Raw genomic sequence first — 26350 nt, 5'->3', positions numbered from 1 at the left:
TTTTAATATGATAAAATATGGATGGAAATGTGATCATTTATTTTATTTTCATTATCCACTCAATTTACTTTAATTTTATTTGGCTTATGTTTAACTGATCACCAGATATAGTAACAAATAGCAGACAAAAATAGTAAATGATCACCAAAATGAAACTCGTATTTAAATGTAAAATTATAACCAAAGTTTTAACACTTTGCTATCCTATTTAAGTGAAATTACTCCAAAATAAATCATGCGTAAGCCAAAAATAGTAAATGATCACCAAAATTAAACCACCATTTTAAAGTAAGATTATAACCAAAGTTTTTAAATTCTGCTGTCCTATTTAAGCAAAATGAGTCCAAATAAATCATTGTTATCCCAAAAGTAGTAAATGATCACCAAAAGTAGTAAACGATTATCAAAATTATACCAGCGTTTTAATATAAAATGATAATCAAAGTTTTTACATCTTGCTATCCTGTTTAAGTAAACTGACTCCAAAAAAATAGGTTTGGCCTGATACAAAAAAATGTAATAACATTATGGGGACCCTTTTCCTGCACTAAGGTGGAAAATTGTCTTTTGCATGCCTCTAAACAGTGCGATAAGAGTGTGTTTTCGAGGGAGTGTATTGAGAAACACATTCTTCTTCTTTCTCCTGCCCTGTTCCCAATTTTACTTGGGGTCGGAGTAGTGTCATTTTCTTCCATTTTCCCCTGTCACTCGTCATACTGACACTCACTCCCTTCCTATTCACATCATCTTTCAGGCAATCCATCCATCTTTTCTTAGACTGACTGACTGGGGATCGTGTCCGGGCGGGCACAGCGCGGCGTTTGCGGTGCGGTGGGAAGGGCGCATATTTTGATAGCGCACGCATTGCAAGCCGGACATATAACTTAATATGGCATCATAATACTTTATTTGGTAATAAGCCTACATTTTATGGCAATCACAGTGACTTATTCAGGCAAAAATAATACATTAATTTGGTCGTCAAGAGTTGGTGATCATTTACTAAATTTGGTGGTAGAATACAATTTAAAGTGGAGTCGTGACTAAAATAGCTGGTACCAATACATTTTTAGACTTTATTTTTCTGGTGTTCAGTAGATATTTTTGGTTACAAAACTAAGCGTATCAAAGCATTTTATGGTGGTCATTGTATTTGTTCCCATTTTATTTCATTCACTAATCACTTGACATTTGCTTAAACTGTGGCAGGACCACACGTCATACGTCTCCTAAGATTATTATTACCTTTATATCTAATCAAAACATAAGATTTTGGAGCAAGGAATTCGGGTTGAATTTCCCTATACGTATCAACAAGGCTGAGAACAACACCTGGAAAATAAGTCGGTAAGATTTAGCATACAAAATTCTTCATCTTATTCTTATTTTTTCATCTATAAAGACACAGAACGTCTGCAGAACATGCTGCTGATGACAACATTGCATTACGATGGTATTTCGTATAATTGTGTAAAATAATTATTTTATGATGAGGTTTACAAAGTACCTAGCGCCGAGGGTTGCAGGGTGGTGCGGGGTCAATTAGCAAATATAAGCTAGCCATAAATCAATATTTCCGGGGTTCGCGACTGAGCATGTCTGAAATCGAGGCTTTAAATTATTGATTGGCATCTTTGCGCATGTTCCAAGCCCTAGGCAGAGCTAGCGGGCTAGATCTAGGTCCCAGTTTTACGGCGGCGGCCACTCGTCAAGGTGGTCTCGTTAATATAAGGTGCATTTTTTAATTTAAATTATTCTAGAATTGATTTGTGACTGTGTTCATCTATTTTTATGTGGAAATAAATAGTGGTGTGTATTATTTACAGACACCATGTCATCACGCAATTTTCGACGGGTGGCGGGGAACAACGATCTTCCCCCACCCCCGGATGACTCTGATGAAGACTACCAGCCGCTGTATGCTCAACAGCCGGGCAAGTCCAAGTTTGCTGGGGTAAGTGATTATTACCATATTAGCTATGTATTTGACTGCAACTGAAAATTTGCAGTGTAAAATTCCTAACAAAGACACTGATGAGCTGCTAGCAATTTGGAGAATAGCGACTTGTTGACTTTGGCACAGCGGCTGATGATTGGCTTGCGTTCTTAAATTATATAGGTTATTATAATAATAACAACATCATCTATCATTCCCCTTTTAAATTCTATAATTCTATGTCATGAACCCGCACCACACCTTTTATGGATCACTGCAAAATGTGTGCATGACATAGTGGTCATTTAAAACATCCCTCTGTGTCTACCACAGTTATGGAATGTTTATAGGGATTTATCTAAGTAAGAGCTCTTTGAAAAACAGGTCAGGTTTAGGTCTTCAGCATTTCCTTTGTCATTTCTGCTGTACAAAAATCCGCCATTTTGTACAGGAATCAATAATGCTTCAGCAGACAAAATGGCGCGGGGATGGGTGGGTCATTGCACATGCGTAAAGCGCAGCCTGCACTCCTTTGTTTGATGACGACTTAAACAACTGGAGATATTCTTATAATACAAAGATTGATTTTCCTACCGTAAATTGGGAACTCAAAACAAGATACTTATTGTAAGTTCTACAGAATATCTTTAGGAAATTCGACAACATTCATTACAACCGCCAGGAAAATGGCCTTGCCTCCACCATTTTGAATTCTTATCACGCATGCGCTGCACGCGGCTCCTTTGTGTTCCGTATTTTGCGATCAATAAGGGTGGTAGGCGGTGCCCGGAGAGCTTTTCGACCTACCAGGAACTCGTAGATATAACCAGAGCTACCTAGCTCAATTTGCGAGCAACAACGAGCAAGTTCTCGTGTGGGGCAGCCTCGTAACTCTTTTGAGCAACGTGTTCCTCGTCTGACAGCCGTCGCTTGTAAACTTCTAACTCGAGGCGCTTGCGCTTAGGATTGGTTGTTTCTCAAACAAGTTAAGCAAAAAGAAACCGTCTTGAGACTCGTAAATTCTGTAAGACGTATGAGCAAAGACGAAAATTGACATCTTTTGGGCCGAGGAATGTTCAAGCTCATACATAGTACATATGTGGATATGGATAAAAAAATACTATGAGAAAAGCAACAGACGGAAGGGAGGATAAAGAATAGATTTTAAACTGATTAAATTTAAAAGAGCTCTGGGAGAGAATGCAGAATAATATTTACATCTCCCTGTTTAAAACTTGATATCAAGTCAACAAACTTATACCCCAATGCATCGCTTGCGCATCTTAAAAATATCTGCTGAGCTCCCTGTCAAAATGAAACGAATTGATTAGTTACAAGAAATCATTTCGTCATAACAGATAGAAACAAAAACTTGCATTTGCTAATTTTTTTTTCGTAGCTCAGCGAAAATAAATGGTAAAATACCAATACTTATATAGTATGATCATAAAGTAAATAGTATGGTCTATGGTCAGTCTTTGACTATGATCCATCAGTACTAACAATATCTCAAATTTTTCTAGTTGATGTTGAGCTCTAATTCGGAATCGGAACATGGATCCGATCGTGAGGAAGAGACGAGTGACAAAGTGGCTGCCCAAACTGCTCCCGCCACTAAGAAGAAGAATTTTAAGAAGAAGGGCAAGGGGAAAGCTCGAAAACCACTCGAGGAGGTAAGAATTTTAGATTTAGAGACTATACAGACTTCTGTTTTTTTTAAATAACTTTCCTAAAATCCTGACTGTCTTATTTCAGCTGGATGACATCGATCGTTCTTTGCAAGAGGTGAACGCAATGTTGGGAGATCCACCGCCGGCGCCCGAGGCCGAAGTCAAGAAGACTAACGAGGCTTTGCTCGTGTTGGCCCGTGATCGGAAACACCTGAACGTGGCCAATGAGCTCAGGAGACTCTTTGGTCCAGATACTGAGAACAACCGCAGGTAAGATTTCTTGCAACATAAGAAAAAAATATTTTTAATTTTGTATAAATTATCTCAATAATCAAAACTACCTTTTGTATTTTTCAGGGCTCGTCATCCATCCAATCGCGCCATTTCCATGAAGCGCGTCTTAGTTCATCCTAATAAGGATACAACAATCTATGAGTTCAGGAACACTGGTCAGTTACTTGCAATAACATTACTTACTTTACATTTACATACTTATTAAAATATTTAAATTATTGATTTTATTCTTCAGGGCTAACAATGGCCAAGTATAAAGAAGACCAAATCAAGAAGTACTTCGTGTTTAATCATAGCGAGGCTTACCAGAAGATGCATCGTGCCTTCTTGACGAGATTCTCGACTCTATCGACCAGCACTCTTCTGATGACTATGGAAGAAGCTCGTGCCAATATGCACGTTGAGGCTTTGCTGGAGGTTTGTATTGTAATTTGTAACCAGTTGCTTCTCAAAATATTCGAGACTATAAAAAGAGTCAGAGTTACTAACTCAATATTGGCTTTCAGATATCCGACCGTCTGTTCCGTGTTGAAGAAGCAGGCATCGCCAACGAGATTGTTGAGAATGTTGTTACGTACCTGCAGTACGTTGCCCACCCGCTATTTGTTCTGACGCAGGTACTATACTAATATACTTAAAAGAGGATTTTTTTTTGTTTGTTTGCATATACCATAAAGTTTCCGAACACATTGAATTGTAATAATTTTTAAAACATTTTCCAGGACAATGTCCGTCTAGAATACAAATTCATGGAAAATCGTCCATTCCATGTGGCGATGTTGAAGTACATATACTTACTTACCAACAAGGCTTGTCATCGCACTGCGCTCGAGATAGCGAAAATGATGGTGGTCATTGACCCTTCGGATCCGTTGGCAATAATATCTATCATTGATGTGCTGGCTTTGAGAGCTAGAGAGCATGAGTGGCTGATTGGGACTATCAGCTACTTCGATCGTCACCGTGATGCTTGTCTCCTGTATAACATCAACTATTCGAATGCTCTCGCGCATTTCCATGTGGCGGTTAAGAACAAGCGTAAGTACTTTTAAACTGGAATATAGAGCTCACGTAAAATTACTTGCCCCTTCTAAGCATTTTCCTTGCCTATTCCCAACTAAATACGCTGTGGTCGGCTGCCAGTCTAACCAGATGCAGCTAGTGTTTTTCAAGGAGCGACTGCCTATCCAACGTCTCAACTCAGTTACCCGGGCAACCCAATACTCCTTGGTAAACTTGACCCTTCGAATGTCTCCAGAAATGTTTAAGCTCGGAAAAGCAAAATCATTTTACTTCAACTGTACGTTAAACTGAGCCTTGATGCCTATTTCTTAATAAAAACTTAAGGATGTATGTCTAATGTTTTTTCAGAGGACCTTACGACTGCCGATGCTTTACTCAGGGAGGCCATTTTGGCCCACCCTGTAGTGCTCCTGAAGATCTTGGAATGCTGCAAGGTTTCCAACACTACAGTTACTGAACATCCGATCTTTGCTAGTGATCCTAAAATGCCGTATGTTTTGTTTTACCTTATCTATTCTTATAATTGATTTCTGGGGTAATTATGTTGCTAATTCGAATCGAAAATCAAATCACAATCATTTATTAGCTAAATGTTAAGGCTAAATCAGCCTAAAACAAAATACTAAGGGCCTTACTACAAAAACTTTAAACCCTGTTTTACACTTGTCTAATAAAATTTTGGCTGCAAAATGAACCATATGTCAACGTCATAATTTGACATTTTTTTAGACAAGGCATAAACTGACGTTTAAAAGTTTTTGTGGTAAGACGGATATTGTTTTACTCTTATCCCTCAATCTCATAGACCGAGAGCGAGGTGAACGTAAAATGATTTCTTTAACCTAACTGTCGTACCACAAAAACTTTTAAACGTCTGTTGAACCCTTATCAGATTATGACATTGAAAGGTCCATTTTGCAGACACACTTTTTAGTCAAGTGTTCAAAGGCTGTAAGTCTTTTAGCAAGCTTTAATTTGAAATTAATTACAGATGGACCAATGGCCTGCAGGATTTGTTCTTCATCTATGCTAAGATGACATCCCCTCGTTGGAACGAGCCTCCAGTCATGAACTGGCTTATGAAGAACGTTACGGAACTGTGCGAGGCATATGATAACGATCCCGCTGTTAGGGTAATATACACGATTCATTTAGTAACAAAATGTATTTAAGGTTTAGTAGAAAATAACACTATTTCTATTGATTGGAACATAATTGAAAATTATAAAATCACAAAAAAAATTGCACACTTAAATTCCTTTGTGTTGTTTGAAAAATTGGACTCAAAAAATGTTTTACCTAGCTTTACCAATGCTGTTGCTTTTGCTCACACCACTAGAAATTTTAGTACAGATAAAAAACTCATACCTTCAAAAAGTTTCCATACTATATTCAAAAAGGTTTCACATTTAAAAAGGTTGTAACACTTCATTACACTTTAACAGGAGGATGCCCAGCACTGGTCCATCAACCGCAACGGCCTGTTCCAAGTATGGCCCCCGGAGTACCTTCGCCATGTCTCTGTGCTGAGCAGCATGGCCAAGCTCATACTTGATGCTGTATGTTATTACTTTCATATACATACTCTTTTAATAATATAATCATCATCTGCCTAACCTTTTCCCAACTATGTTGTTGTCGGCTTTCGGTTTGCAGATGATGATTTTGTCTAAGGTTGTGTTCAAACTAATGATTGTCAGCCGCCGAATGTGAGCGAATAACGTTACGCAGTTTACTGTATTTCCATATATATTCACTTTGTCGTTCACATGTAACCGACGAAACGTTATGCGTAATATGAATAGACTCTGACATTCGGCTCCTGACAGTTGTTTGAAGAAGAACCTTCGCCAATTAATTTAATTATTTTTATATATGAAGATATATTTATGAATTTACATTTTACAGCCGCTGACCGGCTTCTACCGCCCCACATGCGCCTGGGACCCACTTTTCGACAAGTCGGAAAATCGCTACAACTATAACTACAAGACCCCGAGGCCTCAAAACGTTAGCGTGGGGCGTTCAGCTGTTTACAGGTTCTTTCACTCAATGATACCGTCTTATTTCGAACCCCCCGTCGACGACTAATGGCGTCCACGGTCGCATTTTAGTCATTGATATACAAAAAAACCCAAGATTCACACTCAACGTCTCAAAAACGTCCTCACAAAATGTTGCGTTTGTGTGAGGGCGCAAAACGGTTTTAATAGCCCAAGAGCCAGTGACTGTCAGATCATCGTTATTTTATAAAGGCTGGAACTTTGTGTGTGCATCTGCCTTACAGTAGGTCTAAACGATAGACAATTACGAAGTTTGACTGACGGCTGCTTTGACGGTTATTGGCTCTCGATCTATAAGGCCAGTAACACACGCGCCGAGTTTAAATACGGGTAGGTGACATGAACGGACTTTCGAAAAAAAAAGTTACGTACCAATTTTTTTTTGAGACTGTATCTTGGGTTGTTGTATATCAATGATTTTATAGTTCGGCCATTCAGAGAATGCGTTCCTGACACGTCGCGATTGAACTGACGACGTAACTTTGCAATGGCGTTGCAGTTACGATAAAAATATTTTTGCTGGTTGTTTACCGTTTTAACAATTGAGGAGCATTAAAACAACATTATTATATCAATAATCAATGAATGTTATTACGTCGTCAGTTCAATCGCGACGTGTCAGGAACGCATTCTCTGAATGGCCGAACTATAGTATTATTTTTAATTTGCACCTGTGGTAATCATGATTAATGGGATTTTGTTATCTGTGTTTGTTTTATTTATAAGTTTTGTTGGTTGATGTGTTACTAGTATTTAAGGGTTTAGACAGATTTGCAAAGCATATCCTAAATTACAATTTGTATTTTGGAAAGAAATCTCTTATAAATAAAACTTAAATAAATACGCAATCGCGAGAACATGATTATCGTAGGGTTTTGATGTTTTGCAACAAAGTTTATTTTTAAATAGCGAAATCGATTGATGGGTTTATATCAAACCTTTTTTTTGTTTTTTTTTTTTTTCTATTGTTTTTGTTACTCCTAAGTTGACTCTTATGATTTGTTTTCGTAAGTTTATTTCCTTTGTGTATTTATTATATTCGATAATAATGCGCGTGCATGTAGGCAACTGGAGGAAGGCTGCCGGGAACTAAAGAAACTATATTTTGATATTTTATACTTGCTACATGAAGTTGCCTAAAACCTTATGTGCAATACATTTTTGGCACATACTATCTTTTACAAGTTAAAATTAAGTTACAAGATAAGGCTCTTTAAAGGACGCGAAAAGTGGAACTATTGCTGGTCACCATCATTTGCTTTTTGGTTACAATTTGAATCTTGCAGTTCGTATAGAAAATTATAGCTTCATGGAAGTTCAAAATGGCGTTATTAGTTCCATTTTTCGCCACAATTGGGTTTTATGGCCTATTTCAATTAGATATTTTACTTGAGAAATTAATTTTTTATCAAAACTTTTATCCAATTTGACCATTATTGATATACCGTAGGACATCAGGTGATTTTTTCATTCCACTTTTGAGTGGTATGTATTTATTATATCGACCCGTATGCATGGATTTCTACAATATCATGGAGTGTTTCTACAATAAATTGCTCAATTTAGTGTTTATATACATAATAATGTACTCTTTTATGAGGAATCGACGAGTACTTGTTCTACTGTGGCCTCCGTTGGTTGGTTGTTATTTTAGTCTCATTTTATTTGAAATAAAAAGCTGATAAATATATGGCGGCTTTCCTTAAAAATGGCTGAGTTTCTAAATTTTTTTTTTCTGATTTGCTATTTATCCGTTTCTCACAAGTTTTTTTTTTATATTGTCTTCTTACTCAACGTGGTATAGATAGTTCAACTCAGATTTGCGCGCGGCCCTATGTGTGCGTCGGCTTGTAAATATACAACTTTCATTCGTGTGATAGTGACGTCGTCCGAGCATGACGTGTTCTTATCGCTTTTTGTTATGGGTACAGTCGTTTACGAAAATGTCTAGTTCTTCACGGAGAAAATGTTTAAGGAGTCAGGTAGCGTTTCAAAAAATGAAACAACATTCAAAGCTTTTTATTATTACATTTTACAGTTTTTCATTATTTTCTCATAAGTTTTTTCAAATTGACGTTGACAGTATCTAAGAAATAAATGAGATGAAATATCTAAGATGAATTAAATACTCCTTACATATTTTCTAGATCTCGGGGTACGCGGACAATAAATAAAAGTGTGGACTAAGAATGTAAAAAGACGTATAATCTAGTATAATAATGTAAACAAAATGTGTGGGGAATTTAAAAAAATAATATTGCTTCGCATAATGTCGACCAAAATAAGACGGAAATAATGAAACTCATAAATGAACATTTAAGTCATATTGATGAAGGGATGTTGGGTAATACTTGTCGACATGTACAAAAGAAAAAAGAAAAATACTATAGACATTTTGACATGGAGTCAAAATTTATAATTTACCTCGGTGAGAGTAGCGAATCCGAAAATTCATCATTTGATTTTTCAAGTAGCGATTCAGAATCATTATAAATAAATAAACATTAAATTACGTAATAACTGTTTTTCTTTAAACAGCCGCTGCCGTAACCCCTAAATAACTGTATTTGTACCCGACTGTACCTCTTGTCACGCACACAAAGTCACTGTGTATGTACAAGGGTTACCCACACATAAGGCCGCGCGCAAGACTGAGTTGAACTTACTATAACTGTTATTTAGACCGATAAGAACCTCATCTAAGATTTAACAGGGAATTTTAGCTTAATTTATCATTTGTTCCTAACACGGGTGTACATAAAAATCAATATTGAGATATTGAGTGAACGCCAATAATTTGTATATAACTTGAATAAGATTTACGAAATTTTAAATATAGAAATAGGTACAAACTGTAACACAGTATACAACTCAGCACAAAAATATTTACAATAAATATGTAATATGTATGTTTTTTATTTTATTTTTAAATACTGACTGACATATAAAAATGATCTGAGTAGAAGTGTCTCATCTGCTTAATTTATTAACCAGTCGCAAGCACGTACGTATTCTGGTGTATATTTATTGCTGAATTTAATCAAAATCCGATTTTTAATTTTGTTTCTTCGTTATCTCTATCAGGCATCTCCGATAGACGACCCTTGATGTGTTGGAACTTGAATCATGAACGACTTGAAGTTCCCTCGTAGACCGTACATACTCCTCGATCTGCTCCACCATCGTGTTGTTTCTGTTTGCACATCCCAATTTTCCTACTGTGATTATGTAAAAAAGAAAAGCACGCTTCTGCTACGGATCTCAGACTATCACTTAATCCTGACTGAACTAAGATTTTAAAAGTTTATTTTTCCTAAGTTGTAATTGTATGATTAAAAATGAAATGTCCCATAAATTTGCTACGATATACTGAATCAGCAAGATGCGCTGAATTTGTGCATGACATTTTAAATGTAAGGACTGGAGGGTGTTCGCACCTAACGAGTCCTTGGTGAGAGTACCAAAACCTTGTAAATTGGTGAAAACCAAGTGAAATTCCCAACCTTTTGAGTTTTTCGCATGCGGATAGACGCGGCGATCGTCTAGTAGTATGTATTTTAAAAAATGAAATGAGTGTAAAAGTAGCACTTAACTTATGTATTAAAGCAATTGCGCAAATAGTTAAGAAATAAACAAATACCGAGAAGATTTTTATCACATTAAATAAAATCTTATCCGTAGTTAACACTGTTAAGAATGATTCATGACCGTTTTTTGTCCACAGCAACGACATCCGCAACGATCATCTCATCATGCTTACTCAGCTAGCGATGCATACAGGTTGCTTCCCTCAGTTCATCAACTTTGCGTCCAGCGTACCCCCGGAGTCGAGCCGACTCCACCCTACTGGGACAGGGCCTAATGTCCCAGGCTCCGATGCTGCGTCTGACTTTAACAACACCCCCGGAACTGTGTATCAAGGCGACGAAACTCCGATTGAGAACCTTCGCGGCAATGCCAACATCGGACTCACGTTCACTCTGCCACTTGGCAGCTTTACTGTGATGCCGGGCCTCGACGATGGTAGCGGGACGACCCGACGCTACGTCATTCATATCCCGGATGATAATGCCGAGAATAGTGGACAGCCGCAAGCTCCACCTGAGGAAGAGTCCGCGAGCGGGCCGGAGCCCTCGCAGTGGAGGCCCACGCGACCGGTCGATACCGACGACGATGATTACGAACAAGACGTCGAATATGATTACGATGACGACGAGGAGAATTACGAGAAGTACCGCAAAGCGCTGGCCGAAGCTATCGCCGCGGCCCCCAACGACGAGACGCTGGATGGCATCTTCAAGGAGAGCGATGTAGACTAAGACTTTACTACTGTGATTTATATTTTCGAGTTTTGATCTGTATTTTTGATATTAGTATTTATATTTGTTACTATTTTAAAGTTTTGGATTGATTATTAAATCGCGAATTGCAGAACTATTTATAAAACGTTACTTTTGATTAAGTTTTTAAGCATTTCAGCAATCATTAATTTGATGTTCCTATTTATTTATATCTCATACAGTCGCCTAATAGTCAGTAATGATATCGGTGTCTATATAATCATTCAATACATTAATATAAATGATCCACGTTTTAATGTAACAGTTAATTACATTTGCTATATAAGTACTCATACTTCACATTGATGTCATGAACCTACTTGCTTATTATAACAATGTAGGTTCTTTTGGATGTAATAGATTCCTCCCGCATTTAAAATATGCGTAGATATTTAAGCATTAAATGTAACATTCATTCAAGTCATTTACAATTTAATCCGAATTTTAATGTTATATTGTTTGATCCAAAGCTGATGACTGAAAAACGACTGACATATCAACGACCAAGCCAACCGCCAAATTAACGTTGCTTGTGGACGTTTCGTGTCGAAGGGAAAGTATCAACTGGGAGAGGCTGTAATTTGATTCACTTTTCGGATTATAAACGTACCTAGGCATAAATCAACATTTTATTAATATATACCTACCTATGTAAAACGTTAGGGATTATACACGGTACGTACCGATAGGTACCCTTTTGGATTGTAGTTTATAAATTATAAGTATTGGTCAAGCAAAGCTGACCTTGTAGTTTGTAGGAGAAGCCGTTATAAAAGGTGTGAAAAATAAATAAAAAACCCAATAACGATGTTTTATTTCACTAGGTATTCATTTATAGTTATACTATAAAAAACACTTAAATATCTATAAGTACCAAAGTAGCCTCTCAAACTCCTATGCACACACGCCCGAGCTCACTCCAGCGCAAACACTCCTGCGCACACACTCCTGTACACACTCCTGCGCACACTCCTGCGCACACACTCCTGCACACACTCCTGCGCACACACTCCTGTACACACTCCTGCGCACACACTCCTGCGCACACACTCCTGTACACACTCCTACGCACACACTCCTGCGCACACACTCCTGTACACACTCCCGCGCACACACTCCTGCACACACTCCTGCGCACACACTCCTGTGGACACTCCTGCGCACACTCCTGCGCACACACTCATGTACACACTCCTGCGCACACTCCTGCGCACACACTCCTGTACACACTCCTGCACACACTCCTGCACACACTCCTGCGTACACACTCCTGCGCACACACTCCTGCGCACACACTCCTGCGGACACTCTTACGCACACACTCCTCCGCACACACTCCTGCGGACACTCCTGCGCACACACTCATGTACACACTCTTGCGCACACTCCTGCGCACACATTCCTGTACACACTCCTGCGCACTCACTCCTGCGCACACTCCTGCGCACACACTTCTGCACACACTGCTGCGCACACACTCCTGCGCACAAACTCCTGCGGACACCCCTGCGCACACACTCCTGCGCACACACTCCTGTACACACTCCTGCGCACACACTCCTGCGCACACACTCCTGCACACACTCCTGCACACACTCCTGCGCACACTCCTGCGCACACACTCCTGCGCACACTCATGCACACACTCCTGCGCACACACTCCTGCGCACACACTCCTGCACACACTCCTGCACACACTCCTGCGCACACACTCCTGCGCACACTCCTGCACACACTCCTGCGCACACTCCTGCGCACACACACCTGCGCACACACTCCTGCGCACATCAATTCTATTAATGCGGCATAGTGTGCACACACGTTGTCCTAAGTGCGGAGCACGACGGTACCTCAATTGCACGTTCGGCAGTATTACACTCAACCAAAGGAACCAATATTATAAATTCTGAAGAAAATGGTTTTGCAAATAATAATTCCCTGTCCTTACCCTTATACATTTGGTTCATACTTCAAGAGACACCCTGTACAGTGTAAGCTTACATCTCTGATATGAATCCAAGCTGAAAACTAAAGCGAAGTTAAAAGTATAGGCACAGTCTTATATCTATATCTATATATCTATACATATAATAAATCTGTAAAAAAACTTTGTCTGTACATTGAATATAATAAAAAAATTATAATTGAGTGGAGTTCAGAAACAGTAATCGAGCACAAATCCAAAAAAAAAAATCTGTCTGTTTGTCTGTATGTCTGTATGTCTGTATGTCTGTATGTCTGTTTGTTTGTACACGCTAATCTTCGGAACTACTGGACGGATTTCAATGATTTTTTCTTTGTTGTATCGGTATAATGTCTGGGCAACATATAGGCTATAATTTATCTTCAAAACTTGAAGACCTGGTGCAGAACTGCAACAGATCAACAAAACTATAAGAGATACAAAAATGGTGCCATGGCAAAAATTGTTCCACGTGATGAGCATTCTCGGTTGAGAGAATAAATTTGAAGATCTGGAACACCTGATGTGGAACCCCAAGAGCCCAGCTACACTGTAGCATATACGGGTATGACGTTTTAGCAAAAGTTGTTCTATCTGATAAGCACTCTCTGTTGACTTATAAAAAATGAAGATCTAAAACACCTGGTGTGGAACCCCAAGAGCCCAGCTACTCTGTAGCATATACGGGTATGACGTTTTAGCAAAAGTTGTTCTATCTGATAAGCACTCTCTATTGACTTATAAAAATTGAAGATCTGGAACACCTGATGTGGAATTTCAAGAGCCCAGTTACACAATAGCATACATAGGAATACCGTTTTAGCAAAAGTTGTTCAATCTGATGAGCACTCTCTGTTGACTTACAAAAATCGAAGATCTAAAACATCTCAAGTTGAACTCCAAGTGCCCTACTACACTTGAAATGACGTTTTAGCAAAAGTTGTTCGATCTGATGTATATTTTCTGTTGACTTATGAGAATCGAAGATCAGAAACAACTGATGTGGAAATGAAAGCTATCTCTAATTTCACTGTATAGTGATATAATAAGCTGGAAGTACCTCCAAGCAGTGAAGGCGGTAATAGTTTAGGACAGACTTTCAATGGTGATGGTATATCATCGTCAATTTTACTCTTTTACTACAAAACTTTATAGAATGAATGTTCGAGTTTTAATGCTATTTGAGTGTTGTATTCTTTTTCATTTATCTTCGTGACAGGGTAGCCTACTCAGTACCGCGGGGGGCGAGGGGGCAGTCAGCTAGATTTTAATTGATCAGGTATCTTCTTCACAATAAAACTATTACCATGGGTCGAATCTTTTCCAATGTTCTTAGGGAGAGAATCATAAGATCCCAAAGATATACCGAAGAGCGTTTGGAAGGACTTGATGCTGTTCGAGAACATCAGTCTGCTACTTGCTCCGAGGAAATCTCATCGGATCGCGAAGCGCGCTTCCGTCATTGGCATATTTACGCATCTACATCCATATGTCTAGAGAACTTCTCAAGTAAAGAATATGCTACTCATTGTCTCGCGAGTCGGACACGTTTACTGATACAAATTATACAAAATAAGCATGGTGAATCAAAGAAAGTAATAGTCCGTCTTTTAGATAACCCTAAAATAATGGACAAGTATTGTTTTTTTTTCTTTCACAAACAAAGAACAAGGAAGATACAAAACGCTTGAATTTTGTATTAAGTCACTTCTTAGCACAAATTTTACATAGACGTGACATCACGAGCTCTCCGACTTTGTTGCGTTAAATCTCATTGTTATTATTGTTATTACTTCAAGAGCCTTTTCCCCAACTATGTTAAGGTCGGCTTCGATGCAACTGAGTACACAACAAGAAACGACAAGAAACGACTGCCTATCGGACCTCCACAACCCGGTTACCCGCTCAACCCAATACCTCTTGTAAAACTGGTCACACTTACTGGCTTCTGACTGCCCATAACGACTGCCAAGGATGTTCATTGACAGCCGGGACACACTAGAAATGACAGCTCCTCCAAAAACCGGTCATTGGTGTCCAAAATATTCTAAGAAAGTACATACGAACTAAGAAAAGTTGCATTAGCAAGTACTTGCCAGACCTGTAATCGCAGTCACACACTCATACTTGAGAGACTGGTTCTCTAAACACTAGGTCACCACTACTTTGTTATTTAAGGGTCCGTTCAGAAAAACCACTTATAGTTCGGCCATTCAGAGAATGCGTTCCTGACACGTCGCGATTGAACTGACGACGTAACTACATTCATTGATTATTGATATAATAATGTTGTTTTAATGCTCCTCAATTGTTAAAACGGTAAACAACCAGCAAAAATATTTTTATCGTAACTGCAACGCCATTGCAAAGTTACGTCGTCAGTTCAATCGCGACGTGTCAGGAACGCATTCTCTGAATGGCCGAACTATAAATGCGGACTAATCAGAATCACTACTTTTATCCCTATGGTCACGCCTATTGCGCTTTAGTTCTTAGCGTTTTGTTTAGTCTGCTGTGCTTTTGCCGTTGACGTACAAAAGTTAAATATATAGAACGTTTCGAATGATTTTGCGTATTCCGTTGTTTTCCCGTCAACGGGCCCTTTAAATTCAACATCAGACGATTCAGATCTTTGATTTTGCTAACCCCGTAGTCGCTGGTATAAGGGACAGGATCCGCGTACGAAGTCGCGGGCAGAAGCTAGTACTTAATAAGATTATATGGCCTTGTAATAAGGCCTAGTGCAATAAAAACATAGACAGGTAGTAGCAAACCGCGTTGACTGTCCTAACTTAATAATAGGGAGCAAAATATCACTTATCCAAAAGCGAAACATGAGTTGTTAATAAAAATAGCAGAAAAAGAAAACTTGTCTGAAATAGCTCTTAGGATGCTTACATAAAGAAACAGGTTTCCGGTACAGACAAATCTGTACAGATCAGTACCGATCGGTACAGTGTTGACTCGTATAAAGAACCAGGTGAATCTGTCCTTAAAGACAATCAAAATTAAACCCGTATGGTACGGTCCAGGTAGTCGGCACCGATAAGTTACAACCTGTTTCTTTATAAGTGAGTGAATAGGATTATATTGAAATATTATACCTGCGCTGATCGGTACCTACCCGTACAGATTTGTCTGTACCGGAAACCTGTTTCTATGATGTCTAGGAAGATGGTAATGAAACGACATCTAGTAGCGACAACCTTAATTATCTACATTTATGGACCACTACATGAAGTTCCCGCTAGTTCCCAATTGTAGATACCTATCTCATTTCGCACAATACTATGTGTGAAGCCAGTACCTACAGTATTCGGATAGGTGTCGCTACTTACTACATTTCCTTTGGATCTGAAACTAAAATTGCATGGCGCATTCAATCTGTTATGTGGTCTCAAGGAGATATTGTGATTAAACTAATGAGTATAAAAAAAGTTTGTTTGGGAAAGTTATTTGTAATTTTGAGTAGAATCACATGTTCAAGTATCGGTCACTAATTACCCTACACATACCTACCCTTATATATAAGTATAGAATTATAGATTATGGTGGGTACTTGGGATACTTTTAAAAGTAATTTTACATAGTCCATCAATCAAACAGATAAGTCTCAGTTTGTACCTATAGGTATATCAATGAGATACCGAGAGGTATTTCCAACATACTGAAAAATCATTTCCGAACCTTCAGACACTTCATTGAAAATTCACCGAAGCCTTTGTGTCCTTACTTCGCCACTACATTCTTGTTCACAAGAATATCTTGGGTAACATTTCAAACTTTTGCCGTTCAGGTACGCGTACAGATATAATGTAGGTAGGTATATATAAAGGCAGGCTATGTTAATATGGATATAGGTTTTTAGGTACTGTTACAAATTAACTTTTAGAAGAACAAAGTATTTAAAAATTTAATAAATCATTCTATTGAACAGAATGAACTCCGAAAAGGCTTTTATCTTCTGACCAAATAAGTCATAGAGAACTTTGTCAACCTGAAAGTATCTAAAAGTCAGATTGACGTAATCGAGGCTTGTTTGTATTTTTATAGGGAATTTATTTTTTAACAGTACAAAATGATTCATCCCACGTCGATATTTTGTATTATAGCTACGGAATTTTGTGAAAGATTTTCTTTCTGTGGCTTAAGAAGTACGTTTTTATATGGTTCCTATTAAATTGTGGCTATTAATATGGTGATGGCGACCTCGTTGGCGCAATGTTCATCATGCCCAACTGGCGAACTGATGGTCCCGGGTTCGATTCCCGGTATTTGTGTAATCTGGGTCTAGTACTGGTCTGTGGTCTGGGTGCTATTATATGTATTTATAAGTATGTATAAAGTAACGCATTTGTAGTTTTTCTGTTGTGTTAGCACCCCATAACACCAGCTAATAATAATAACTTACCATGGCCCTCATCGACATACACACTGAAGGTGTCGTGATATTTATTTACTTTATAAATCGATCGTTTCTTGGTTACCATGGACCAGTTTAGAGCAGGAGAGTCTCAAGATAGCTTGAGCAACAAACTGTGCCTTCGAAGGATCATGAAATGTTCTTGAATTTAAACTTCCCACAATTTGTTATACCTAAGTAGGTAACGAACTGAGACGGCTGAGAGAGGTTTGCCTTACGTGGTAGTAATTAAATGATAAATTCATACGGAATTCGGTGGCTGCAAATGAGGTACAGGAAGGAAGGTTTTATTCGGGTTGGAAGAAATTGCACGGAACAATTTCTTGATCAGTCGAGCGGACAATGAGTAGAGTATATGCCAAACTAGGACAGAGTTTTCTCTCTTCGACTTGGTGCAAAGTTTCAGCAGTTCACATCTGGTCCAGTTTGAACTTTCTCTTATTCAGATCTAATCTAATTACAGCATACTGACATACTTACTGATTGGAGTACCTAGGCACCTTTTTAACACGCCATCTTTCATACTGAGCAATTCGCGTGCTTGTGACGCATATTTTTTTCCTATCTTGTTCTTTTGTTTTATTATTTGTACCAGGTCTTTTGTGTGTGTTTAGTATGTACCTATATATATTTACTTGTCTTTTTTATGTGCGTCACAACATAACCGCGACTAAATGTTTTGATGATTTGATGTTGTTAACTTAGTTTAACTTATGTTTGCAGCTATACTATCGCTGTATTTAAGAAATGTATTATGCCTTCATGAGAACGCTGCAACGGTGGTGTACCATATATTCATAATGATGTGCTATACGATGCCTCTGATGGGTGCCATATTGGCGGATAATTTTATTGGAAGATACAAGTAGTGTATTTTAACTAATCTATACTATAACTAATATTATAAAGCTGAGGAGCTTGTTTGTTTGTTTGCTTGAACGAGTAATCTCAGGAGCCACTGGTCAGATTTGAAAAATTCTTTCAGTGTGTTGTGTGCCCATTTATCGAGACAGGCTATGGGCTACTTTTTATCCGGGTTCGTGCAGAGGCTCCAACGGGATGCGGTTGAAACCCCTGGCAGAAGCTAGTAACTTAGATAAATAATAAATAAATCGTTTATCACTTTGTACATAATTGTACAATATTTTGCTTAGTTCTAAAAAGTGCTGATGTAAGATAAATTCTAAGTAGGGAAAACTCAAGTATGTACTATGTGAAAATCTGCTATGTTGTCGGCAACGGCAATACCTAAAACATTGCATACATGTCATGTGCCTTCTTGCTAACGTTTTTTAAATCTTTTTTCAGAGTAATATTATATTTCTCGATAATATATTTAATTGGAACTGTATTGACTTGTTGTTCAGCGATACCCCCACTCAGGCTACCTCCTACGTAAGTATCTAAAAATTCTTTAAGTTTCCAACCTGTGTGAGTTGTTTACTTAGTTGACAATTATTTACATCAATTTTATTATTAGGTACATAAGTAGGTAACAGACATTCACTCATTCGCGCTACGGATAAATTGGTACAATATTTAATTATCAAAAACATGTAAGTAACTGAGAAACTAAGGTCCCTGTGATATAAGAGCATTCAACTTAGTGATGGTGCCTTAACGAATGCACTAAAACCCCGATTCCCGTAGAAAACTATATCCAGACCAGATACTTTGTATACTTTATGCAACTAAAACAAACAGTAGGCGTGAAGTTTTCCATAAAGTGAAAGAGTGCTCGTGAAGATAACTTTGATGAAAGTTACCGCATCCCCGCCTCACAGTTCAGAGTGCCTTTATGAACCACAACCAGAGATTATATTCTTTAAAACAATGCACTTGTTTCATTTTTAATACTTCGACTTAACGGGAAAATTTTATAGTAAAGTAGCTAGAACAAACTATAAACGTTGTATCTTTTGTGTTTCATAGCGTAGTCAAAGTCTTGAAGAGCTTAAGCAGGTGGAAACTGTAGTTCTTTGGTTTTTATCGCAAATATGTGTCAGTACTTTTTTTTGTTGGATATGCATCAGAAACAAAAATTGCTTATTGTGTTTTAATCACGGCTTAAACAGTTCCTTTTCGATCGCCGGCCGTAGGATAAGTCGTTAGATATTCGCTTTTTCAGTAGCATCTCCTCGTGATAATGGACTTTCTCTTATGATATGGGATGTGTAAAATTAAAGTGTAAAATATGTAATAAATCATAGTACTTTAATTTAGTACTTTAGTTACAGTAGTAAGTTAATTGATGTTATTGCTTTTGCAGAACTACATCTATGATTGGATTGCTGCTTATAGCGACTGGTACTGGAGGTATCAAGCCGTGTGTAGCTGCATTCGGAGGAGACCAAGTGAGTTTCAATTTACTGCGCTTTCTCACTAGCTGATTTTGGGCCGTGCAAACGCTCGGTTTTTCTACGCGGCACATTTTACCTACGCTTAAAAGATATCTCGCGCGGTGTCAGGTGTCATAATTTATACTTTTTTACCAGCAGTAGTCAATTGTTTGTGGTTGTTCCTATACGTGCGACAACGTTTTTAGGCAACTAGCAGCGCCGAGGAAAATCCACTCGTGTGAAAGCGCTCGCTGTGAGAGACCTTACCTACTACCAGCGGATTAATCGCGAGCTTAGACTGAAACATCTGTCAATTACTGGTGACAAATGACATTCGAATACGCGCCTCTACCCGCTACAATTTTTTGGCGCTCACTGTCCAAACCGAACGGATGTGCGCGGCAAATTCCGCTTATCTAAAAGCGCACTTAGAGTGGTGGTAGTCAGAGCTCTTGGTATCAACCTCAACCTATTTCTAGGAGAGAATCTTGATTTTATTAATTAGTTTTATTAATTATTTAGTATGCCATCAAGTGTAGATGTAATTGCTCTTAAACGAATGGCTTCCACGGCCGATTTCGGCCACGGCGGCTGTTCCCATATAAGGACGGCGCGGACACGGGTGCACTCCCTTTTCCTTCACTCTCATAACCCGATGGGACGGCAATCCGACACGACCAGAAAGAGATCAGGCTCTTAAACTATACAGTTATCAAATCGAACAAAGGATATATACCTAAGAATTATTATAGTGACGCATGCTAAAACAATGCTACAATTATAATTGAGGTCACATCAGACATCTGAGATGGCTTGCATGTTTAGTAGCAAATTGTTCCCTGGGGTAGGCTTGAGCTATGGTTACTGGTCTAGCTAGGATTTCGGGTGAAAGCGGATTAATTTATTGTTTATGTACTACTTACTTAGTTACTTCCAGCGATTTCTCTCGGGTTCTTTAAAGTGGGTGTATATGAGCAAGCTTCCATATTAAAAATAGCGATAAAATAGTCCACAGGTATCAGCCTCACGACATCATACCTTTGCATACGCTTAAAATTATAAGCACAGGGAATTTTATTTATTTTATCTGTAATTAGCAAATACCCGACATAATATAATTACTTACTTAAATATGTTTTTTGTTTCTTATATCTTGTCTACATATGAAACGGTGGTGTAAGTACCATCTTTTTATGTATTGTAAGTGCCTGTCATCAATAATATGTTAAAGTGGCTACTTATGCTAAAATAAATATTGACCTTTATTGTAATATGTACAACAACTTGCCCAATTTAAAACCCGAAATATTAATTAAAATGTGCAGCACAAATTAATTATAGGTTTTGTAATACTACGGCAGTTTCGGGCGTCATTCCTTTCAGAGGTTTTTAACCGTCAGTTGACGTAAAACCAATATTGAGTTGTCATTACCGCTTGTTACAACTTTGTCATGCTGTGGTCCCACCTCGAACGTACTTTGTCGTGTTAGCGGTTTTTGAGCTAAATACTAGTACCTTTTCGATTTTAAAAAGCAATTTGTGTGCTTCAGAAATATGGTTAAAAGCAGTAGAAAATGGAATTTGGTTGGAGGAATTTAGAGTCTCGCTTATTAGCCGAAAGACGTCCGCTGCCGGACAAAGGTCTCCCTCAAGGTGCAAGGAAGTTCTTTCAGAAATACTTAGCTTCTTTCCACTTTATGTAAATACACTACAAATCAAACCGCAAAATAAACACTATCTAGCAGTTACACAATACGAACAGTTATTAATTCTGGGAGTGTATCTGAAAACGCAATGTATAAGTTAATCTTTTGTGAAATCTCATTTCAATTTGTGCGATTGGTTTGCGGTGATTTCAGTATTTGTTACCACTTTATAGGTTTTATCCGCGTCCCGTGGTAACTACTGCTGCCCGTACCGGGATAAAATATAGCCTATGTTACTCGTGGATAATGTAGTTTTCGAATGGTGATAGAATTTTTAAAAACGGTCCAGTCGTTTTTGAGCCTATTCATTACAACCAAACAAAGTTTTCCTCTTTATAATATTAGTATAGATTTGTGATCAATGCGATCATTTCCGATATTCAATGTGTTTGCAATTCATTATAATGTTCAACTAATTTGCTATTGTATTACAGTAGCTTATTTAGTTTGTTCCTTTAGGTTAAATATTGAGCGGAAATATGAAATATATTTAGCTGTCTGCGTTAATTGTTAGGCTTTAGAGTCTATTTACATTTTAGCTAAGTTGTGAATGTTTAATTGAAACCGACGGATCATAATATAACTACATAATAAAATAAAATTAACAGGAAAGACAATAGTAATTAACTGGATCCCGGTTACACGAGAATTTGATATGTTTGATATGTTGATCTGTGTATTTCTATTACCCATCCATGGTTTTGCGATTAGAGACAGAGTTTAAATTTTTAACTAATTTTAATAGAGTTTATGTCAAAATTCATACTCTAATCCTGATTTCTGAATGGATTATAGATTATAGAAATAGGTCGTACCTGTATGCGTTTATCACGAACAGACTGACAGTCAATGCGGGTAGGATCTCGTACACAATGTAGAATTGCTTTCACAAAGACCTGAGCATGGTATGTTTAATCAATGTCTGTAACTGTCATCGAGGGTCTGTATTTTCAATAATTGAATTTTGATATCATTAAATCATTTGTAAAAGCAGTGTTTGAAAGCAATAACACTCGCAAGGTTGTATTCTTATGATAGATAGAGAGTCAGCGATCGCCAGATCTACGTCAAAATCAAAAGTCATTTATTAAGGTAGGCTGAAAACCAGCACTTTTTGAACGTCAAATTTACAAAAGACTGCCCCCAAATCGCCCGCCCTTCACCACTTCCTATGTGTTTTTGCTGGGAAGAAGAAGTGGTGGAACAAACTCCCCAGCAACACAATTCTGTCTGTATGGTTTGAAGAACCGTATACAAATATTAAAAGTATTAAAAATATCACACGCCATTTTATAAAGGCTGAAACTTTGTGTGTGCATCAACCTTACAGTGAATATGAACGATAGACTAATACGAAGTTTGACTGACGGTGGCTTTGGAAAATACGGAAAAAATACTTTACCTAACTCAATATTGTCAGCCTTTATACAGTAACGTAGGCTTGGCAGTCGCTGGCTCTTGGGCTATGAATTATGTGTTTTGTATGTTTACCTCTTCTGATCTAACTTTTAAGATGATTCACCAACATACATATCCAATATCCTTCGCCATATCTTCTCATAGTTCCGTCTACCAGAAGAGAACCAGCTTCTTCAGAAGTTCTTCTCGACGTTCTACTGCACGGTGAACCTCGGCGGGTTCATGGGCATGGTGGTGACTCCAGCACTGCGTAGAAGCGTCATGTGTTTCGGTGATGACGCTTGCTATGCGCTGGGCTTTGGTTTCCCGGCGCTGTTAGTGCTTATTTCTATTGGTAAGAGGTGATATTTTTGATGTTGTTTTAGTTAAGCTATACAGGCTGTTTCTTACCAGCACCAACTTATCTTAGCATCTGATAATATTGTGAGGAAACCTTGATTGAGAAAACAATAAAAAATTGCTTCTTAGACTACCTTGGAAGCGTGGTGGTCAATGCTTATATCCTCCAATATAAATAGATTAATTCCATAACTTCGTAGTTAAACCGGTTCTTCTTCTTATCGACTGAGCCGCAGGTTTCATCGCCTAGCAGACCCTGGAGTCAGAGTGTTCTCAAATCCGCCTGACGGCCTCTGACGTGGATTGTTTTCGCGGTAGATTACTTTTCATCACAAATTCGCCGATAAAGCTTTTCTATAGATTTCTTCTTAATTAATTCTAAACTGATAGACCTCATTTCCCTGACAACAATTTCTTTCTCACCAGTAAAATAATAGAACTAAGCTCTCTCAAAAAAGGTTGAACAACAAATGATTTATTTCCAGTGATATTCGTGGCAGGCAAGCCTTCGTACAGGATAAAGCAGCCTCGAGACAACGTGACTCTCAAGTTTATTTCTTGCGCCTGGGTAAGTCACTGCTCAGATAAATTGATGAATGGTTCTACTAATGTGCCTTCACTCCGCGCAGTTAGACTAAAATATATCGAAAATTATAGATATACTCGTATCTTTGTGAGAAGTTTCAAGGTTTTTTTAAATTTATTAGGTAAAAATGTTATTCTATTTTCTTATTGATGTGTATATCCAAATGTTGAAGTTAGTTAGCAGGTCCACAGTTCGTTTGTGTTTGTTCAATTATTGTTATACTTATAATGTATTATAGGTTAGAACAAAAATAAACAGCTAATTTACAAAGCCATTCATCTTTATCGTTGGGTAAAATTTTTACATGTATTTATTTTATGTGAAAGAAACGCTATCTTTAAATAATAATTCGATTTAGAGGGTTAGGTAGAACCAGTCTCTCCAAATACATTAGTGCAATGGGTAACCCAGCTTTTCTAGACGAGCCAAATGTAACACCTATTATTTGATTGGATTCAATATTTTATTATATCTTCTTGAAAGCACTTACATGAATTCAAAATCTCTTTCAATTGCTGAAAAGTGTTTGACACCGTGGTGGCTAGAAGCCGAGATAAATTGAAACATCCGTTTATACACTTTGCTATCCACAAAGCGGCTAAATATATCGAAATTAGCCTGAAGTTCGCCTAAAATAATTAAACTTTAGAACAAAAGTAATTAAAGAGATTACCTCTTTATGATGGTTTTGTAATTTACGGTTGTTCATAGGTAAAATGTCTGTTCTGTACCAGTGTTCTTAAAACGATTATAACTTTTATTTTCTCCTTAGGACTTCGTAACACGGACAGCATACTTATTTCGTTCTTTTTGGGCTTAGTGCCTTGATAATTTATTTAAATATCTAGGTACTTATTTTTTTTTTGGCAAATACGAATTTAATAAGAAACATCACGTTCAGTGCATAAAAGTTTATCTTCATAGCGTACCTACCCTATGTTCATTGTTGCTTGTTCCTCTTTCAATAAAAAAGAAACAATTATGCAATCACAAGCGTTGTTTCTTACGCTACGGCCAAATACTGTGTGGCTACGGCCCTTCGCACACGTTGTGTCGTAGACTCGTAGCGTAGACGCGTTACGCATCCGAAACTTGCAGTTTAGTGCCTACGACTGTCGCATAGATTTATCGTTTCGGATGCCAAAAACTGCATAATATTGATATCAGTAATCATTTTGCTACAAAATATTGTTTACTTTTGTTTTTGTCATTGAGTTTTTATTTACTTCAATATTCACTTAATCTATATTTTTTCATTTTTTATTCAGTTCAGTTCAGTTATTTTATCGAAGAGTTAAGTTTTACGCTTGTGTTTCACGCTACACTATAATAACAATGACCATAAACAGCTCCTACGATTCGCTGCGACACCGCTTCGTGTACAGAGTTGTTTGAACAGTTCGTGCTTGTATTGCGCGCGTCTTAAGTGAGGATTACGATACGACGCCCTGTGCAAAGGGGTTTACTTATTAGAAATCAGTTATGCAATTGCATACACGATACATACATATATACGATACATTTGCCACCGTTCAAAGTATTAAAACGAGCTTAAGGTTTCCACGAAACGGGAGTTTAAGGGGCTTTTGATTCAGGAGCATAAGTTATAAAATAAAATATATAAGTTTTTGAGAGGTTAAAGACTAAACCCACTCAACAGCTAAAACATATTCCTGAAACAGAATTTATTCTCACAAGCTTTTTTCATTACGGTGCAGGCAGATCTCTAAATGGCTTAACATTTATCATAATAATGTGTTTAGTAGGTCGTATTACATCGCAGCCAGTTGTCTGCACTATGTTTTTCCTACACAGGTAATTGATGACACAGATAATGTGTCTTATAATTCTAAAGAGAGTCATATTTGGGCTCATTCATCACGCCAATAGCCTGTGAGTAAGACGTATCAATCATCACAGTGCCATGCACATCCTTTTCACAGGTTTTTTTGAAATAGACCATAAAAAAGAGAGTATCTGCCATGATTGATGTTCTTCGGTAATATTTCCTTTCCACACTACGGGAGGGCATTAGTAATAACTATTTGTGAGTACATTTGATTGTGTAATTCCGCGTTCAAGCTTAGAAGCATTCATGGGGTTGACCGAACCCTACAAAAGCATAGTTATTTGATCAAATTACTTCAATGAAACTTCAAAGGAAGGGGAATGTTGGAATAATAGATGTTGTAGGTACTGATCGATTGTCTGAGAACTTGAAAACGTAGAAGTTGTTTCAACTTGGTTGC

The 26350-nt window shown here is 37.8% G+C and overlaps 1 protein-coding gene across 1 annotated transcript in view; it reads left to right on the top strand.

Annotated features, from left to right (window-relative positions):
- Positions 1–1099: 1099 nt before the first annotated feature.
- Positions 1100–26350, top strand: part of LOC124645306 — a 69461-nt gene continuing 44210 nt past the window's right edge. Inside the window, exons 1-19 of the mRNA XM_047185106.1 lie at positions 1100–1347; positions 1827–1954; positions 3460–3609; positions 3692–3876; positions 3964–4055; positions 4136–4317; positions 4407–4517; positions 4623–4938; positions 5272–5413; positions 5915–6056; positions 6369–6482; positions 6832–6962; positions 10711–11296; positions 17362–17443; positions 18436–18577; positions 19021–19107; positions 19982–20066; positions 23321–23510; positions 24001–24083. Of these exons, the coding sequence (XP_047041062.1) occupies positions 1832–1954; positions 3460–3609; positions 3692–3876; positions 3964–4055; positions 4136–4317; positions 4407–4517; positions 4623–4938; positions 5272–5413; positions 5915–6056; positions 6369–6482; positions 6832–6962; positions 10711–11296; positions 17362–17443; positions 18436–18577; positions 19021–19107; positions 19982–20066; positions 23321–23510; positions 24001–24083 (2943 nt within the window). The 5' untranslated portion in view covers positions 1100–1347; positions 1827–1831. The remainder of the gene's footprint in view (positions 1348–1826; positions 1955–3459; positions 3610–3691; positions 3877–3963; positions 4056–4135; positions 4318–4406; positions 4518–4622; positions 4939–5271; positions 5414–5914; positions 6057–6368; positions 6483–6831; positions 6963–10710; positions 11297–17361; positions 17444–18435; positions 18578–19020; positions 19108–19981; positions 20067–23320; positions 23511–24000; positions 24084–26350) is intronic.

Source organism: Helicoverpa zea, chromosome 31, assembly GCF_022581195.2.
Source record: "Helicoverpa zea isolate HzStark_Cry1AcR chromosome 31, ilHelZeax1.1, whole genome shotgun sequence".
In the NCBI taxonomy this organism is placed as follows: domain Eukaryota; kingdom Metazoa; phylum Arthropoda; class Insecta; order Lepidoptera; family Noctuidae; genus Helicoverpa; species Helicoverpa zea.
This window is presented reverse-complemented; position numbering and strand designations above follow the sequence as displayed.